Source organism: Phocoena sinus, chromosome 1 (genome assembly GCF_008692025.1).
Source record: "Phocoena sinus isolate mPhoSin1 chromosome 1, mPhoSin1.pri, whole genome shotgun sequence".
Lineage (NCBI taxonomy): Eukaryota > Metazoa > Chordata > Mammalia > Artiodactyla > Phocoenidae > Phocoena > Phocoena sinus.
The window spans coordinates 156,001,145-156,021,892 of record NC_045763.1 but is presented as its reverse complement, the minus strand read 5'-3'; the positions used below and the strand labels follow the sequence as shown (position 1 = coordinate 156,021,892).

General features: G+C 39.9%; 1 protein-coding gene across 2 annotated transcripts in view; it reads right to left on the bottom strand.

Annotated features, from left to right (window-relative positions):
• WDR64 (WD repeat domain 64) overlaps positions 1-20,748 on the bottom strand; it is a 170,243-nt gene that overhangs the window by 129,756 nt on the left and 19,739 nt on the right. For both annotated transcript variants that reach the window (XM_032644152.1, XM_032644145.1), the window contains exons 3-4: positions 4,668-4,770; positions 2,086-2,189 (exon numbers count right to left, since the gene is read on the bottom strand). In XM_032644152.1, the coding sequence (XP_032500043.1) occupies positions 2,086-2,189; positions 4,668-4,770 (207 nt within the window). The remainder of the gene's footprint in view (positions 1-2,085; positions 2,190-4,667; positions 4,771-20,748) is intronic.

Sequence of the window (20,748 nt, the reverse complement as noted above, 5' to 3'; positions counted from 1 at the left end):
CTTGTTAAATGCTCCCAAGGTAAAGGTTAGTGTCTGAAATATATTAATGACCTAGTTTCTTTTGCGTGCTCTAATGGTCTTGGGGAAAGTCTAGAAAATGGCTGCCCAGAAGGATGGCTCATGTGAAAAGGAGAAAAAGTAAATTGAGATTACTAAAACTGTTAGTTCTGGTCATCACAGACTGTCTTTCATCTGAAGAGTTCAAAAATGCTTTTGCAACCGGGACTTTTTTCTAGATGGAAAAAAAAAAGGGCTCAAAGAAATTCCTCTTCTATTTCTCTATCTCTATCTTGAGTGGAAGTCACTTGTTTAAAATTCTCTAATCTGCTCTAAAATTTTTATAATCCTTATATATCTTCTGAATTTTCTAAATCTAGCCTTTTTGTAGGAACTTTCATTAATGACATTTACAGTCTACATCACCAAGCCCTCCAGCGAGCACCATGAAAATCCTTAAATGTATTTATTCTACCTCAGATAGAGCCTGAACTGTGGGTGTAAGATATTTTGCATTATTAACGGCTATCTTTTAATAAATTATTCCTGTGACCTACCCTGCCAAATTACTTTTCTCACAGAACGTACCATCCTATTGTTAAGGCATGCAGCATTCAAAACACTATTTATTCCTGGAGTACCAAATCTTTAAATAGAAACAGGTGGTGAGCATCTGCATGTTCGTGAGTACACATGGGTGCGCCTATAAGCATGTGTGAGTGAGTGTGTGTGTGAGTGTGAGGGAGAGAGAGAGGGAGAGAGAGAGAGACATATCTGGAAATATGATAATGCCCTCTCACTTATTTCACATAATCCTGAACTATTTCATTATGAAGATCATAATTTTCCTCCTCACTTGTTTTTCTTTAGATACCATGTTAGTTCTATTTTTGAGGAAATAAAGGTAAAAAATGAGAAGGGAATTAATGCATCGAGAAAAGAGTGATCAAGGAAGGTTTTCACACTTCAATGAGGCAAATCCATTTTTATTTTCACATTATTTGTTCATAATTGTAATTGCCAACATTTACTAAGTGCTTACAATGATGTTAAGTGCTTTATGTTGATTAACGCATGTAAACAGCACAACTATGTAGGGAGGGATATTCTCTGGTTTGGATGAGGACGAACTGGGGCCTGGATATAAAAAGTAACATGCACAGCTGGCGGTGTGGAGGCAAAGCCCGTACTCAGAATCTCCTGCTGCACCTCTGGGTGCAGGCCGCCCTCTCTGACACGATCTGGCTGCCTATGATGGAAATCACTGAAAGGTGAAAATTATTGTTGAAATTTTAATCATGTGATGATTATTTTAAATATATTTTATTTGTATAAAGCTTGCCTCTACTTGGAAATAAACTAATAATTGGACCAATTTTTTGACATTTAACACCAAACATTTATTTTCATGGTGAAATATGATATAGATGATATCATCATACATTCCATGAAAATCTCTCATATTTTGAAAATAGAAGTCCAAAACATAAATTTAGAAAGAAATGACATTAATAGCAATGCCTTAAAATGTTTCCAACATTCATTATCTCATTTGAAATTCACTACAATCCTCTGAGGGAGAGGAGACTGATCCTATTGTCTTCATTTTACAGATATGAAAAAAAGAGACGTGAAAAGATACAAGTTGGCTCATTAAGTTCCCTACTTAACATCTAGGCTGTTAAAATAGAGGAGCTAGAATTTGAGCCTTGTTTTTAACTTCAAGTACAAGGTTCTTGTTGGGACCTTTCATTACTTGGTAGTATTATGACAAAATCACTTGGCTTGTGAGTGTTTATGATGTTATCTGAGAAATTATCCAGGATCATCCTTAATTATGCTGATGCCGCATGGTTCAATATGACACCCCAAGGAACAATGCCGAATGCAGTTACCAAAATCTCAAAAACTGCTGTGGGGTTCAGCGAGCTCCTCGTTTTAGTAATACTTGGTTTTTTTTTTGGAATAACTCTGAAATATGGCTATGGTTTCTGCCGCATCTGATACATAGGCATAATGCATAGACAAAACAAAAGAGAGGAAGGAAGGAAGAAAGGAGGGAGGAAGGAATCCAAGCTTTCAAATTACCTGGCTATTAAAGACTGTTATCAATCCTTTCTGAGAAGCTGTTATTAGTAAATCCAACTGAGGAATCTTGACAATGCACTTAATCACATCCCGTCTTCTACTACCTGTTGATGGCACAACACTCATTTCAACTCCTAGCAGTAAAGATCCTAAAAGTCACTTGTTAGTTTTATTTAAAAAAAAGAAAAAGGAAACAACCAACTTTTTGCTAGAAAGGCTTTAGTTACTTAAAAATTAAAGTGGAATAAAACCAAAAAATGAGCAACTATTGCTTTTTAATTATTCTTAGAGATAGTAATCTGACGTTATAGTGTTTTCCAACTAAACACGGTGCATGAATTCCCAGAGAAAATGTAAGATCATACCCCATTCCACCCCCATGTGTACATTTCAGAGAATGAGTTTTCCAAATGTCTTTTAGAATCATTTCTATTTTAAGATCTTCACATCTCAGGAGCTCTTTCTTTGAACTATCACCATGTGATTTACACAGAATAAAAACCTAATACTATCTCAGGCTTTCCAGTACAAAAGAATGAAACTACTTTAATACTGTTATTAAGGCTTTTTTTTTTTTTTTTTTTTTACTTTATGCATTTTGAAAAAAACACTTTCAAGTTTTTTTGCCTATGTGCTGAATGATAAAGCCACATATACTGGGCCTCTTCCCAGGATGATTTAAATCAAGTTTTTATAATTGTAAACTCTTAGAGAGGAAAAGCAAGTGGACAAATCTCATACTCCAGTATTATCCCCCTAATTCATGTATTCTCAACAGAGAAATTATTGCTCCCAAAGGGGTACAAATTGGTTCTTGGGCAGGGGGTCGCGGCGGCGGTGGTGTGTGAATGAGTTTTACTCTCTGTGTCAAAAGCTCAGATATACATACAGTACACAGACCGATACACAGTATATCTGAGGTATTAAAATGTCTGGGGGTCAGGGGGAAGGAGGTTGAGAGGGGATTTGGGATGAGATTAGAAAAAAAGGTCCAAAAGATTCCTTGGAGGGGTCAATAATGAAAAAACAGGAACAGAATATTATTTTATTCCAAGCCACCATCATTCTCTTTGCTTCAACTCCTTCCACACTATAGACCACTTTTATCACAGAAACTAGAACTTTTGAAGGGTAACTCAGGCCAGGCCTCTCTCCTCTCTGCAGTCTTCTCACAGCTTTCTGTCTCACTCAGAAGTCTTTGGCATGTCCACAAGTCCTTGGACATCTGTGCCCATGCCACTGTTGCCTCTCTAACCTCGTCTTCTACTACTGTCCCCCTACCACTACACTCCAGCATGAAGTGTGTGGTTCACTCTCATAACTCCTTCAGGTTTTCCTCAACTATCCTATTTAAAATCTCTCCAAACCAGCTTCTTCCCACACTCCTGTTTTATTTTTCTCCACAGCCTGCCTATTTTATTATTTTTTCTGTAACACTTAATTTACTTGTTTGATTTTTTTATTGTCTATCTCTCCCCTTTAGAATGTAGACTCCGTGACGTCAGGGATTTATGATTGTTTGTTCATTGCTGTGTCCCCAGCACTTAGAAAGTTACTTGGCCCACAAAGTAGACCTTAACAATTATTTGCTGAGTGAATAAACAAGTTACAGAACCCAACTGCTATCTATAAAGATGCTTTCAAAGTTCTAATTTAGGATGCCAGCAACATGTCTCCCTTACTCACTGGCCACTGTTCACTCAGTGATGACAGAAGCAGGGATAACTCCCTTGCTTCTGTTCTTTGATGATAGTTCCCATGGAGGGGCCCAGAGGTTAGGCTCTGGTGAGGCCTATGGTTGGGCTAAGGAAGGGTCAAAAACAAGGGTGGGTTTTGCTCACAAAGGACTGGGGTTTTTTTTTTTTTCTTTTAAGGAACACCAGATTTGACCTAGACTATGCCCTTCATCTCAGAATTTGCTATGAAATGCTGGAGGACGGGGAAGATTCCAGGGTTTGCCTTTCCTCACCTTGGACTTCTTCCTCCCTGTAGGGAAGAAAGGAAAGAAAACCCAAGCTGTCAATAGTGGAGAGGGAAATGAGTTCCTGGGGTCCAGTTTCAAATTTTAAAACAAATGACATATGTAAACTGGAGACCTCTTAACCTGAGGTAACACTCTTCTGTGATTGGCCCAAATTTACAGTTTTAGAGGTGTAGCGTTAAACCTCCATAAGATAATTAAGGGTGAGAACGTGGGAAAGAGTTCTAATAAGTGAAAACTTGAAAATTCAATTTTAAGAATATTTATTTTAAAAAATATGATCCATTTGGTACCAAAGCATGCATTATTGAGGTGACATTGTAGAGAGCTTTAACTTAAGATCTGAACCTCTTCAGGAAAATGGGAATTTCCCTCCCTAACATACCTTACTTAGTGTCCTTCAGAGCAATGATATTTCCAACTCAACTGCAAGTTTCTTCTGATATTGCATTCGAAAATGTCACTCCCCTTTCTTGTTACAGAGTATTGATCAAGTAAGTAAGATGAAAACTGGTTTAATGGAAATGTTATAGTCCCAATATTTATTTTTGAGAAAATATTAAAACCCACATTAATCTGTTAGGGAAATTTAAATTATCACCTGAAATTACAACTCGTTGTTTTCTAGAAACGAGGAAAACCAAATTTTCTTCATCCATTTGCGAAGTAAGAGAATCTTCTTCAGAGGAGAAGTATCCAAAGATCTAAAATCCCAAACAACACATATAAACATGCACAATATCTCAGAAATGGCTGTAAAGTAAGAGATTTAATGTTGGTTGAATTTGAAGTCTTAATTTGGACTAACAATCAACAGCTTGATTTATAAGTATCAAGGGGTTCTGATATAAATATCAGAAGGCAGTTTAACGTATTCAACATACCACATGCTGCTGGTGCATGATTTTTGAGCAGTCATTGATTTTTCTTTCCAATAGATAAACTGACGTACTGGGCTGGTATCCTTGCTCAGACTGACAGTTCAATTAGGAGGTGGCACTTGTTTGGAAATCAAATCAGCCTCCATCAGACAGGGTCTCAGCTGAAAATCCTGACAATGGATTTGGCCACTCTCAAATAACCATTCCTACCCATTTTCGAAAAATCTTGTCCAGGAAGATTTATGGATTTATCTTGAAGTAAAAAAGTGCATTTTGAGAACGGGGGAAGATGGCGGAAGAGTAAGACGTGGAGATCGCCTTCCTCCTCACGGATACACCAGAAATACATCTACACGTGGAACAACTCCTACAGAACACCTACTGAAGGCTGGCAGAAGACCTCAGAGCTCCCAAAAGGCAAGAAGCTCCCCACGTACCTGGGTAGGGCAAAAGAAAAAAGAAAAAACAGAGACAAAAGAATAAGGACGGCACCTGCACCAGTGGGAGGGAGCTGTGAAGGAGGAAAAGTTTCCACACACTAGGAAGCCCCTCCGCGGGCGGAGACTGCGGGAGGCGGAGTGGGGAGCTTCGGGACCGCGGAAAGGTGCACAGCGACGGGTGTGGAGGGCAAAGCGGGGAGATCCCTGCACAGACGATCGGTGCTGACCGGCACTCACCAACCCGAGAGGCTTGTCTGCTCACCCGCCGGGGCGGGCGGGGCTGCGAGCTGAGGCTCGGGTTTCGGTTTTGAACGGAGCGCAGGGAGAGGACTGGGGTTGGCGGCTTGAGCATAGCCTGAAGGGGTTGGTGCGCCACGACTAGCCGGGAGGGAGTTCGGGGAAAAGCCTGCACCGCCCGAAGAGGCAAGAGACTTTTTCTTCCCTCTTTGTTTCCTGGCGCGCGAGGAGAGGGATTTAAGAGCGCTGCTTAAAGGAACTCCAGAGACGGGCGCGAGCCGCGGCTAAAAGCGCGAACCCCAGAGACGGGCGCGAGCCGCGGCTGAGGGCGCGAGCCCCCGAGACGGGCGCGAGCCGCGGCGGGAAGCGCAAACCCCAGAGACGGGCGCGAGCCGCGGCTGAAACCGCGGACCCCAGAGACGGGCGGGAGACGCTGGGGCTGCTGCTGCCGCCACCAGGGGGGCTGTGTGCGAGCACAGGTCACTCTCCGCGCCCCTCTTCCGCGGAGCCTGTATAGGCCGCCACTGCCAGGTTCCCGGGAACCAGGGACAACTTCCCCGGGAGTACGCACGGCGGGTCTCAGGCTGGTGCAGCGTCACGCCGGCCTCTGCCGCAGCGTCACGCTGCCTCTGCCGCCGCAGGCCCGCCCCGCACGCAGTGCCCCTCCTTCCCCCATCCCCCAACCCCCGGCCTGAGTGAGCCGGAGCTCCCGAATCAGCGGCTCCTTTAACCCCGTCCTGTCTGAGCAAAAAACAGACGCCCTCCAGCGATCTGCGCGCAGGGGCAGGGCCGGGTACAAAGCTGAGCTCCTGTGAGCTGTGAGAGCAGGGAGGAGAGGGGGAGGTCTCTCCCGGCAGCCGCGGAGGCGGCGGATTGAAGCTCCACAATCAACTTGATGTGCCCTGCATTGTGGAATACCTGAATAGACAGGGAGTGATCCCAAATTGAAGAGGGGGAATTTAGGAGCGAGATCTGTGATTTTTTTCCCTTTTCCTCTTTTTGTGAATGTGTGCGTGTATGCTTCTGTGTGAGATCTTGTCTGTATACTCTTGCTTCCACCATTTGTCCTAGGGCTCTATCCGTCCATGGTTTTTTTTAAAAAAAAAAAATTTTTTTTTCTTAATAATTAATTTTAATTGTAATAACTTTATTGAACTTTACCTTCGTTCTTTCTTTCTTTCTTTCCTTCCCTCCTTCCCTCCTTTAGACAGCGAATCACCCCAGGTTGAGGGGGTGGTCTCTGGGAGCAGGATTTATGATTTTTCCCCCTTTGCCTCTCTTTGTGAACGTGTATGTGTATGCTTCTGTGTAAGATTTTCTCTGTATAGCTTTGTTTCCAACATTTGTCCTAGGGCTCTATCCGTCCATGGTTTTTTTAAAAAAAAAATTTTTTTTTCTTAATAATTAATTTTAATTGTAATAACTTTATTGTACTTTACCTTCGTTCTTTCTTTCTTTCTTTCCTTCCTTCCTTCCCTCCTTTAGACAACGAATCACCCTAAATTGAGGAGGTGGTCTCTGGGAGCAGGATTTATGATTTTTCCCCCTTTGCCTCTCTTTGTGAACGTGTATGTGTATGCTTCTGTGTAAGATTTTCTCTGTATAGCTTTGTTTCCAACATTTGTCCTAGGGCTCTATCCGTCCATGGTTTTTTTAAAAAAAAAATTTTTTTTTCTTAATAATTAATTTTAATTGTAATAACTTTATTGTACTTTACCTTCGTTCTTTCTTTCTTTCTTTCCTTCCTTCCTTCCCTCCTTTAGACAACGAATCACCCTAAATTGAGGAGGTGGTCTCTGGGAGCAGGATTTATGATTTTTCCCCCTTTGCCTCTCTTTGTGAACGTGTATGTGTATGCTTCTGTGTAAGATTTTCTCTGTATAGCTTTGCTTCCAACATTTGTCCTAGGGCTCTATCCGTCCGTGGTTTATTTAAAAAAAATTTTTTTTTTCTTAATAATTAATTTTAATTGTAATAACTTTATTGTACTTTACCTTCGTTCTTTCTTTCTTTCCTTCCTTCCCTCCCTCCTTTAGACAGCGAATCACCCCAGATTGAGGAGGTGGTCTCTGGGAGCAGGGTTTATGATTTTTCCCCCTTTGCCTCTCTTTGTGAACGTGTATGTGTATGCTTCTGTGTAAGATTTTCTCTGTATAGCTTTGCTTCTAACATTTGTCCTAGGGCTCTATCCGTCCATGGTATTTTTTAAAAAAATTTTTTTTTTCTTAATAATTAATTTTAATTGTAATAACTTTATTGTACTTTACCTTCGTTCTTTCTTTCTTTCCTTCCTTCCTTCCCTCCTTTAGACAGCGAATCAACCCAGGTTGAGGAGGTGGTCTCTGGGAGCAGGATTTATGATTTTTCCCCCTTTGCCTCTCTTTGTGAACGCGTATGTGTATGCTTCTGTGTAAGATTTTCTCTGTATAGCTTTGTTTCCAACATTTGTCCTAGGGTTCTATCCGTTCTTTTTTTTTTTTTTTCTTTCTAAATATTTTTTAGTACAATAACTATATTATACTTTATTTTATTTCTACTGTATCTTCTTTCTTTCTGTCTTTTTTCCTTCTTTCCCTCCTTCCTTCCTCCCTTCCTCCCTCCCTCCCTCCCTCCTTTCTTTCCTTGTTTCTTCCTTCCTTCCTTTCCTCCTTTCCTTCTTTCTTTCCTCATACTTCTACTAATTCTCTCTACATTTTCTCCTTCTTTCCCTCCTTCCTTTCTTCCTTCCCCCCCCCCTCCCTTTCTTTCCTTCTTTGCTTCTTTCTTCCTTCCTTCCTTTCCTCCTTTCCTTCTTTCTTTCCTCATACTTCCAATTCTCTCTACATTTTCTCCTTCTTTCCCTCCTTCCTTCCTTCCTTCCTTCCTCCCTCCCTCCCTCCTTTCTTTCCTTCTTTGCTTCTTTCTTCCTTCCTTCCTTTCCTCCTTTCCTTCTCTCTTTCCTCAAACTTCTACTAATTCTCTCTACATTTTCTCCTTCTTTCCCTCCTTCTTTCCTTCCTTCCTCCCTCCCTCCCTCCTTCCCTCCTTTCTTTCCTTATTTGCTTCTTTCTTCCTTCCTTCCTTTCCGCCTTTCCCTCTTTCTTTCCTCATACTTCTACTAATTCTCTCTACATTTTCTCCTTCTTCCCCTCCTTCCTTCCTTCCTTCCTCCCTCCCTCCCTCCTTTCTTTCCTTCTTTGCTTCTTTCTTCCTTCCTTCCTTTCCTCCTTTCCTTCTTTCTTTCCTCATACTTCTAATAATTCTCTCTACTTTTCCTCCCTATTATTCTGAGCCGTGTGGATGAAAGGCTCTTGGTGCTCCAGCCCAGGAGGCAGGGCTCTGCCTCTGAGGTAGGAGAGCCAACTTCAGGACACTGGTCAACAAGAGACCTCCCAGCTCCACATAATATTAAACGGTGGAAATCTCCCAGAGACCTCCATCTTAACACCAGCACCCAGCTTCACTCAACGACCAGCAAGCCACAGTGCTGGACAACCTGTGCCAAACAACTAGCAAAACAGGAACACAACCCCACCCATTAGCAGAGAGGCTGCCGAAAATCATAACAACGCCACAGACACCCCAAAACACACCACCAGACGTGAACCTGCCCACTAGAGAGACAAGATCCAGCCTCATCCAGCACAACACAGGCACTAGTCCCCTCCACCAGGAAGCCTACACAACCCGCTGAAACAACCTTAGCCACTGGAGACAGACATGAAAAACAACGGGAACTACGAACGTGCAGCCTGCAAAAAGGAGACCCCAAACACAGTAAGATAAGCAAAATGAGAAGACAGAAAAACACACAGCAGATGAAGGAGCAAGATAAAAACCCACCAGACCTAACAAATGAAGAGGAAATAGGCAACCTACCTGAAAAAGAATTCAGAATAATGATAGTAAGGATGATCCAAAATCTTGGAAGTAGAATGGACAAAATGCAAGAAACAGTTAACAAGGACCTACAAGAACTAAAGATGAAACAAGCAACGATGAACAACGCAATAAATGAAATTAAAAGTACTCTAGATAGGATCAATAGCAGAATAACTGAGGCAGAAGAACGGATAAGTGAACTGGAAGATAAAGTAGTGGAAATAACTACTGCAGAGCAGAATAAAGAAAAAAGAATGAAAAGAACTGAGGACAGTCTCAGAGAGCTCTGGGACAACATTAAACGCACCAACATTCGAATTATAGGGGTTCCAGAAGAAGAAGAAAAAAAGAAAGGGACTGAGAAAATATTTGAAGAGATTATAGTTGAAAACTTCCCTAATATGGGAAAGGAAATAGTTAATCAAGTCCAGGAAGCACAGAGAGTCCCATACAGGATAAATACAAGGAGAAATACGCCAAGACACATATTAATCAAACTATCAAAAATTAAATACAAAGAAAGCATATTAAAAGCAGCAAGGGAAAAACAACAAATAACACACAAGGGAATCCCCATAAGGTTAACAGCTGATCTCTCAGCAGAAACCCTACAAGCCAGAAGGGAGTGGCAGGACATACTGAAAGTGATGAAGGAGAAAAACCTGCAACCAAGACTACTGTACCCAGCAAGGATCTCATTCAGATTTGATGGAGAAATTAAAACCTTTACAGACAAGCAAAAGCTGAGAGAGTTCAGCACCACCAAACCAGCTTTACAACAAATGCTAAAGGAACTTCTCTAGATAAGAAATGCAAAACAAGGAAACGACCTATAATAACGAACCCAAAACAATATAGAAAATGGGAATAGGAACATACATATCGATAATACCTTAAATGTAAATGGACTAAATGCTCCCACCAAAAGACACAGATTGGCTGAATGGATACAAAAACAAGACCCTTATATATGCTGTCTACAAGAGACCCACCTCAGACCTAGAGACACATACAGACTGAAAGTAAGGGGATGGAAAAAGATATTCCATGCAAATGGAAACCAAAAGAAAGGTGGAGTAGCAATTCTCATATCAGACAAAATAGACTTTAAAATAAGGACTATTAAAAAGGGATGGAAAAAGATATTCCATGCAAATGGAAACCAAAAGAAAGCTGGAGTAGCAATTCTCATATCAGACAAAATAGACTTTAAAATAAGGACTATTAAAAGGGATAAAGAAGGACACTACATAATGATCAAGGGATCGATCCAAGAAGAAGATATAACAATTGTAAATATTTATGCACCCAACATAGGAGCACCTCAATACGTAAGGCAAATACTAACAGCCATAAAAGGGGAAATTGACAGTAACACATTCATAGTAGGGGACTTTAACACCCCACTTTCACCCATGGACAGATCATCCAAAATGAAAATAAATAAGGAAACACAAGCTTTAAATGATACATTAAACAAGATGGACTTAATTGATATTTATAGGACACTCCATCCAAAAACAACAGAATACACATTTTTCTCAAGTGCTCATGGAACATTCTCCAGGATAGATCATATCTTGGGTCACAAATCAAGCCTTGGTAAATTTAAGAAAATTGAAATTGTATCAAGTATCTTTTCTGACCACAACGCCATGAGACTAGATATCAATTACAGGAAAAAATCTGTAAAATATACAAACACATGGAGGCTAAACAATACACTACTTAATAATGAAGTGATCACTGAAGAAATCAAAGAGGAAATAAAAAAATACCTAGAAACAAATGACAATGGAGACACAACGACCCAAAACCTATGGGATGCAGCAAAAGCAGTTCTAAGGGGGAAGTTTATAGCAATACAAGCCCACCTTAAGAAGCAGGAAACATCTCGAATAAACAACCTAACCTTGCACCTCAAGCAATTAGAGAAAGAAGAACAAAAAAGCCTCAAAGCTAGCAGAAGGAAAGAAATCATAAAAATCAGATCAGAAATAAATGAAAAAGAAACGAAGGAAACGATAGCAAAGATCAATAAAACTAAAAGCTGGTTCTTTGAGAAGATAAACAAAATAGATAAACCACTAGCCAGACTCATCAAGAAAAAAAGGGAGAAGACTCAAATCAATAGAATTAGAAATGAGAAAGGAGAAATAACAACTGACACTGCAGAAATAAAAAAAATCATGAGAGATTACTACAAGCAACTCTATGCCAATAAAATGGACAATCTGGAAGAAATGGACAAATTCTTAGAAATGCACAACCTGCCAAGACTGAATCAGGAAGAAAGAGAAAATATGAACAGACAAATCACAAGCACTGAAATTGAAACTGTGATTAAAAATCTTCCAACAAACAAAAGCCCAGGACCAGATGGCTTCACAGGTGAATTCTATCAAACGTTTAGAGAAGAGCTAACACCTATCCTTCTCGAACTCTTCCAAAATATAGCAGAGGGAGGAACACTCCCAAATTCCTTCTATGAGGCCACCATCACCTTGATACCAAAACCAGACAAGGATGTCACAAAGAAAGAAAACTACAGGCCAATATCACTGATGAACATAGATGCAAAAATCCTCAACAAAATACTAGCAAACAGAATCCAACAGCACATTAAAAGGATCATACACCATGATCAAGTGGGGTTTATTCCAGGAATGCAAGGATTCTTCAATATACGCAAATCTATCAATGTGATAAACCATATTAACAAATTGAAGGAGAAAAACCATATGATCATCTCAATAGATGCAGAGAAAGCTTTCGACAAAATTCAACACCCATTTATGATAAAAACCCTCCAGAAAGTAGGCATAGAGGGAACTTTCCTCAACATAAAAAAGACCATATATGACAAGCCCACAGCAAACATCATCCTCAATGGTGAAAAACTGAAAGCATTTCCACTAAGATCAGGAACAAGACAAGGTTGCCCACTCTCACCACTCTTATTCAACATAGTTTTGGAAGTTTTAGCCACAGCAATCAGAGAAGAAAAGGAAATAAAAGGAATCCAAATCGGAAAAGAAGAAGTAAAGCTGTCACTGTTTGCAGATGACATGATACTATACATAGAGAATCCTAAAGATGCTACCAGAAAACTACTAGAGCTAATCAATGAATTTGGTAAAGTAGCAGGATACAAAATTAATGCACAGAAATCTCTGGCATTCCTATATACTAATGATGAAAAATCTGAAAGTGAAATCAAGAAAACACTCCCATTTACCATTGCTACAAAAAGAATAAAATATCTAGGAATAAACCTACCTAAGGATACGAAAGACCTGTATGCAGAAAATTATAAGACACTGATGAAAGAAATTAAAGATGATACAAATAGATGGAGAGATATACCATGTTCTTGGATGGGAAGAATCAACATTGTGAAAATGACTCTACTACCCAAAGCAATCTACAGATTCAATGCAATCCCTATCAAACTACCACTGGCATTTTTCACAGAACTAGAACAAAAAATTTCGCAATTTGTATGGAAACACAAAAGACCCCGAATAGCCAAAGCAATCTTGAGAACGAAAAAAGGAGCTGGAGGAATAAGGCTCCCTGACTTCAGACTATATTACAAAGCAACAGTAATCAAGACAGTATGGTACTGGCACAAAAACAGAAAGATAGATCAGTGGAACAGGATAGAAAGCCCAGAGATAAACCCACGCACATATGGACACCTTATCTTTGATAAAGGAGGCAGGAATGTACAGTGGAGAAAGGACAGCCTCTTCAATAAATGGTGCTGGGAAAACTGGACAGGTACATGTAAAAGTATGAGATTAGATCACTCCCTAACACCATACACAAAAATAAGCTCAAAATGGATTAAAGACCTAAATGTAAGGCCAGAAACTATCAAACTCTTAGAAGAAAACATAGGAAGAACACTCTATGACATAAATCACAGCAAGATCCTTTCTGACCCACCTCCTAGAGTAATGGAAATAAAAACAAAAATAAACAAATGGGACCTAATGAAACTTCAAAGCTTTTGCACAGCAAAGGAAACCATAACCAAGACCAAAAGACAACCCTCAGAATGGGAGAAAACATTTGCAAATGAAGCAACTGACAAAGGATTAATCTCCAAAATTTACAAGCAGCTCATGCAGCTCAATAACAAAAAAACAAACAACCCCATCCAAAAATGGGCAGAAGACCTAAATAGACATTTCTCCAAAGAAGATATACAGCATGCCAACAAACACATGAAAGAATGCTCAACATCATTAATCATTAGAGAAATGCAAATCAAAACTACAATGAGATATCATCTCACACCAGTCAGAATGGCCATCATCAAAAAATCTAGAAACAATAAATGCTGGAGAGGGTGTGGAGAAAAGGGGACACTCTTGCACTGCTGGTGGGAATGTGAATTGGTTCAGCCACTGTGGAGAACAGTATGGAGGTTCCTTAAAGAACTACAAATAGAATTACCATATGACCCAGCAATCCCACTACTTGGCATATACCCTGAGAAAACCAAAATTCAAAAAGAGTCATGTACCAAAATGTTCATTGCAGCTCTATTTACAATAGCCAGGACATGGAAACAACCTAAGCGCCCATCATCGGATGAATGGATAAAGAAGATGTGGCATATATACACAATGGAATATTACTCAGCCTTAAAAAGAAATGAAATTGAGCTATTTGTAATGAGATGGATAGACCTAGAGTCTGTCATACAGAGTGAAGTAAGTCAGAAAGAAAAAGACAAATACCGTATGCTAACACATATATATGGAATTTAAGGGGAAAAAATGTCATGAAGAACCTAGGGGTAAGATAGGAATAAAGACGCAGACCTACTGGAGAACGGACTTGAGGGTATGGGGAGGGGGAGGGGTGAGTTTTGACAGGGCGAAAGAGAGTCATGGACATATACACACTAACAAACGTAGTAAGGTAGATAGCTGGGGGGAAGCAGCCGCAAGGCACAGGGATATTAGCTCGGTGCTTTGTGACAGCCTGGAAGGGTGGGATGGGGAGAGTGGGAGGGAGGGAGACGCAAGAGGGAAGACATATGGGAACATATGTATATGTATAGCTGATTCACTTTGTTATAAAGCAGAAACTAACACACCATTGTAAAGCAATTTTACCCCAATAAAGATGTTTAAAAAAAAAAAAAAAAAAAAATCTTCCAACAAACAAAAGCCCAGGACCAGATGGCTTCACAGGTGAATTCTATCAAACGTTTAGAGAAGAGCTAACACCTATCCTTCTCAAACTCTTCCAAAATATAGCAGAGGGAGGAACACTCCCAAATTCCTTCTATGAGGCCACCATCACCTTGATACCAAAACCAGACAAGGATGTCACAAAGAAAGAAAACTACAGGCCAATATCACTGATGAACATAGATGCAAAAATCCTCAACAAAATACTAGCAAACAGAATCCAACAGCATATTAAAAGGATCATACACCATGATCAAGTGGGGTTTATTCCAGGAATGCAAGGATTCTTCAATATACGCAAATCTATCAATGTGATAAACCATATTAACAAATTGAAGGAGAAAAACCATATGATCATTTCAATAGATGCAGAGAAAGCTTTCGACAAAATTCAACACCCATTTATGATAAAAACCCTCCAGAAAGTAGGCATAGAGGGAACTTTCCTCAACATAAAAAAGACCATATATGACAAGCCCACAGCAAACATCATCCTCAATGGTGAAAAACTGAAAGCATTTCCACTAAGATCAGGAACAAGACAAGGTTGCCCACTCTCACCACTCTTATTCAACATAGTTTTGGAAGTTTTAGCCACAGCAATCAGAGAAGAAAAGGAAATAAAAGGAATCCAAATCGGAAAAGAAGAAGTAAAGCTGTCACTGTTTGCAGATGACATGATACTATACATAGAGAATCCTAAAGATGCTACCAGAAAACTACTAGAGCTAATCAATGAATTTGGTAAAGTAGCAGGATACAAAATTAATGCACAGAAATCTCTGGCATTCCTATATACTAATGATGAAAAATCTGAAAGTGAAATCAAGAAAACACTCCCATTTACCATTGCTACAAAAAGAATAAAATATCTAGGAATAAACCTACCTAAGGATACGAAAGACCTGTATGCAGAAAATTATAAGACACTGATGAAAGAAATTAAAGATGATACAAATAGATGGAGAGATATACCATGTTCTTGGATGGGAAGAATCAACATTGTGAAAATGACTCTACTACCCAAAGCAATCTACAGATTCAATGCAATCCCTATCAAACTACCACTGGCATTTTTCACAGAACTAGAACAAAAAATTTTGCAATTTGTATGGAAACACAAAAGACCCCGAATAGCCAAAGCAATCTTGAGAACGAAAAAAGGAGCTGGAGGAATCAGGCTCCCTGACTTCAGACTATACTACAAAGCTACAGTAATCAAGACAGTATGGTACTGGCACAAAAACAGAAAGATAGATCAGTGGAACAGGATAGAAAGCCCAGAGATAAACACACGCACATATGGACACCTTATCTTTGATAAAGGAGGCAGGAATGTACAGTGGAGAAAGGACAGCCTCTTCAATAAATGGTGCTGGGAAAACTGGACAGGTACATGTAAAAGTATGAGATTAGATCACTCCCTAACACCATACACAAAAATAAGCTCAAAATGGATTAAAGACCTAAATGTAAGGCCAGAAACTATCAAACTCTTAGAGGAAAACATAGGAAGAACACTCTATGACATAAATCACAGCAAGATCCTTTCTGACCCACCTCCTAGAGTAATGGAAATAAAAACAAAAATAAACAAATGGGACCTAATGAAACTTCAAAGCTTTTGCACAGCAAAGGAAACCATAACCAAGACCAAAAGACAACCCTCAGAATGGGAGAAAACATTTGCAAATGAAGCAACTGACAAAGGATTAATCTCCAAAATTTACAAGCAGCTCATGCAGCTCAATAACAAAAAAACAAACAACCCCATCCAAAAATGGGCAGAAGACCTAAACAGACATTTCTCCAAAGAAGATATACAGCATGCCAACAAACACATGAAAGAATGCTCAACATCATTAATCATTAGAGAAATGCAAATCAAAACTACAATGAGATATCATCTCACACCAGTCAGAATGGCCATCATCAAAAAATCTAGAAACAATAAATGCTGGAGAGGGTGTGGAGAAAAGGGGACACTCTTGCACTGCTGGTGGGAATGTGAATTGGTTCAGCCACTATGGAGAACAGTATGGAGATTCCTTAAAAAACTACAAATAGAATTACCATATGACCCAGCAATCCCACTACTTGGCATATACCCTGAGAAAACCAAAATTCAAAAAGAGTCATGTACCAAAATGTTCATTGCAGCTCTATTTACAATAGCCCGGAGATGGAAACAACCTAAGCGCCCATCATCGGACGAATGGATAAAGAAGATGTGGCACATATACACAATGGAATATTACTCAGCCTTAAAAAGAAATGAAACTGAGTTATTTGTAATGAGATGGATAGACCTAGAGTCTGTCATACAGAGTGAAGTAAGTCAGAAAGAAAAAGACAAATACCGTATGCTAACACATATATATGGAATTTAAGGAAAAGAAATGTCATGAAGAACCTAGGGATAAGACAGGAATAGAGGCGCAGACCTACTGGAGAACGGACTTGAGGATATGGGGAGGGGGAAGGGTGAGTTTTGACAGGGCGAGAGTCATGGACATATACACACTAACAAACGTAGTAAGGTAGATAGCTAGGGGGAAGCAGCCGCAAGGCACAGGGATATTAGCTCGGGGCTTTGGGACAGCCTGGAGGGGTGGAATGGGGAGAGTGGGAGGGAGGGAGACGCAAGAGGGAAGACACATGGGAGCATATGTATATGTATAGCTGATTCACTTTGTTATAAAGCAGAAACTAACACACTATTGTAAAGCAATTATACCCCAATAAAGATGTTAAAAAAAAAAAAAAGTGCATTTTATTTGTGAATAAATTGTCAGATAATGTAATTCCAAGGAATTTGAAAAATAAGATAGCTGTTTTTCAGTTGTCTATGAATAAGCAGAAATAAAGTCCTTAGAAGTTAATGACACACTGTATTTCTTATAAACTTGAGACTAGTTGGTGCTTGGTAGTGAATAAACAGAATGAGCTTCTGAAATTCAAGTGTGCATGCAAACCACTGGGATCCTACTAAAGTGCAGTTATGACTCAGGCCTGGGAGTGTGCATTTCTAAGAAGCTCCCCATGAGGGACCACACTTTCCATATAAAGGACCTAGTGACTAAATGAGTCAATTGAAAATAAATCAAAACCAACTATATATCAGTTTGTTTTAATAACATTTGTCTATTTTGATGCTAGATGATGGCTTAACATTATGTATTAACATGTCCTTTCATCAGTTGGTTTACAAATGTTACTACTTCCTCCTTTACATTCTCCCCCATTCAAACCTAACAACATAAACCAGCTGCCTTAATAATTTCCTACAATTAGATTTCATTCTTTGGGAAGATGAAGATTATCAAAGACTCTCTTGTATTTTCCAGTTTTCTTCCCACCAGCAAAAGCAGTATTCAATTAAAAGCTTAAGTAATTTATTATCTTCTCAGAAATTGCCACTAATTTTCCATGAGTACAGAACCTCTGCATTTAGTATCTAATTACCTCTGAAGGACTGAGAAAAGAGAAAGCAGAGAGCTTTCACTAGATCTCTGTTGGAGCGGACAGGAATCTTTTGTCCCTGCAACTTCCTGCCATCACTCATTGATGCATTACCCAGTTAACAGACATACATTGATCGGCAACTTAGCCCTTGTTGGGGCCCAGAGTAGGCCAACCCAAAATGTGTGCCAATGGCATATCGATTATTATGAATTAAAGTTACTTAAGAAACAGCCAACACAAGAGGGACACTCTGATCCTCCTGTCTCCCTGAAAACAGGAAATAAAGTTTTTGTGTGAAAGGTACACTCCCTTTCACTTTCACATGAAAGGATGTACCAGCCTGCATCCAGAGGTAGAAGGGACACCCTTATTGACAAAGAGAGAGAATTTGTGCCTGGAAGGGAGAAGCCTATATAAACAAACCTTGTTATTTCTTTAATTTACTACCCCAAGCCCAAACTCTGTTATATTCTTTACTAATGGGCACCCCACACCTAAATTTCTTTGTCCTCTCAATTCCTCACAAATTTATTGTTTCTTTGTCTAAAAAGTACAAAAAAGTGCCTGCTTTGGCCACTTCTTAGATCCTATTTCTGTGGGACATCCCTGTGCATAAATTAAAATTTCTTTTTCTCATGTTAATCCGTCTTGTGTCAATTTTATTGTTAATCCAGTCACAAGAACTCAAGAGGTTAGAGGGGAAAATTTCCCCCTCTCCAACGTTCTGTATCATTTAAAAAAAAAATGTTATTGAAGTATAGTTGATTTACAATGTTGTGTTAATTTCTGCTGTACAGCAAAATGACTCAGTTATACATATATATTCTTTTTCATATTCTTTTCCATTCTGGTTTATCACAGAATATTGAATATAGTTCCCTGATATTCTGTATCATTTGAACCCACAATATGGCCTAATGACAAGAGCATGCACTGTGGAGTCAGACAGTCCAGTGTTTGAGTTCAGGCTCTCCAACTGACTGGTACTTAGAACTTGGATAAATACATTTAGCTCCTTAAGTCTCAGTTTTCTCATCAGCAGAATAAAAGGTCGAACTTCTGAGGGCTTTTTTTAATGGTGGTTAAATGATGTAACATGTGTAGAGCATTTCGCACTGTGTCTGGAATATAATAATTGTTTTTAAAATATTAGCTATAATTATCATTAGAAAGCCTAGATTAAGAAGGTCTCATGGAAGAGAGGAAAAATATCATAAATTATATCAAGACCATAACCATTAATGAGAAAATTAGGCTCTCTCTGGAGATAGTACTTTAAAACTGTCAGTCCACTTGGGAATGGAAACGTTTCTTCTAAAAGAAAAAGACGAGTCAGATGGGTACTGCAGTAAATTGATGTGTGTGGAACCTCACTGGGAAAGATTTATATGACTTCTCAGCCAGTCAGAACTAAGAGGGAAATTCAGCCTCTTGCCCTTCCTCATTTATCAGGTCCCTGCAGCCTTCACTTCCTTCCTTTTTTTTTTTAAAGAAGATGTTGGGGGTAGGAGTTTATTAATTAATTTATTTATTTTTGCTGTGTTGGGTCTTCGTTTCTGTGCGAGGGCTTTCTCTAGTTGTGGCAAGCGGGGGCCACTCTTCATCGCGGTGCGTGAGCCTCTCACTATCGCAGCCTCTCTTGTTGCGGAGCACAGGCTCCAGATGCGTAAGCTCAGTAGTTGTGGCTCACAGGCCTAGTTGCTCCGTGGCACGTGGGATTCTCCCAGACCAGGGTTTGAACCCATGTCCCCTGCATTAGCAGGCAGACTCTCAACCACTGTGCCACCAGGGAAGCCCTTCATTTCCTTTCTTACTCAGTTTAGAATCTGTGGTCTGTCACTTCAATTCCACATTTCCACAATCCTCCATCCTTTTCTACCACTGCATTGGCCTGGCAGGAAACCCAACTCCTAGTTGGGTGCAAGGAAGCCAACTGCTTGTGCTCCTTGCACCCCAATTACTGTGGCTGATCAGCCACAGAAAAAGTCTCCCAGCCCTATGGGTGGGGCCATGAATCATTCACGAGCTCCAGCTTCCCGGGGCTTCAGTGCCGCCCAGCCATCATCCCACGCTTCTCTGGGCGATCTTGTATTACATTGTCCACAAAAGCAACGTAAAACCTTCTCCAGTCTTATCAAACATGTGCTCCTTGTTACTCTTTGCAGCTGGCCTCATTTCCTACTTCAGATGATAGTAGAAGTCTCCAGACAAGAACTTTCTTAGCATTTCCTGCCACCCTATTCAAAAATTAACCTGGTTTTGGATTCATTCTTTCTTCTCTTCTCCCTTTTAAAGGAAGATGTGTTTCTCCTTTCGTAGACTCATCTCTCCATGTATTCTTTGCAACTCAACCCCTTTCATCTTCAGAGATTGGCTCTTTTTTTCCCTCAGTATCTTCTATCTCTCTCTTTCTACCGCCTTCCTTTCAGCATGTTGGAATCTCTCTCATCTTAAAAACAAAAATACAGGGGCTTCCCTGGTGGCACAGTGGTTGAGAATCTGCCTGCTAATGCAGGGAACACGTGTTCGAGCCCTGGTCTGGGAGGATCCCACGTGCCGCGGAGCAACTAGGCCTGTGAGCCACAACT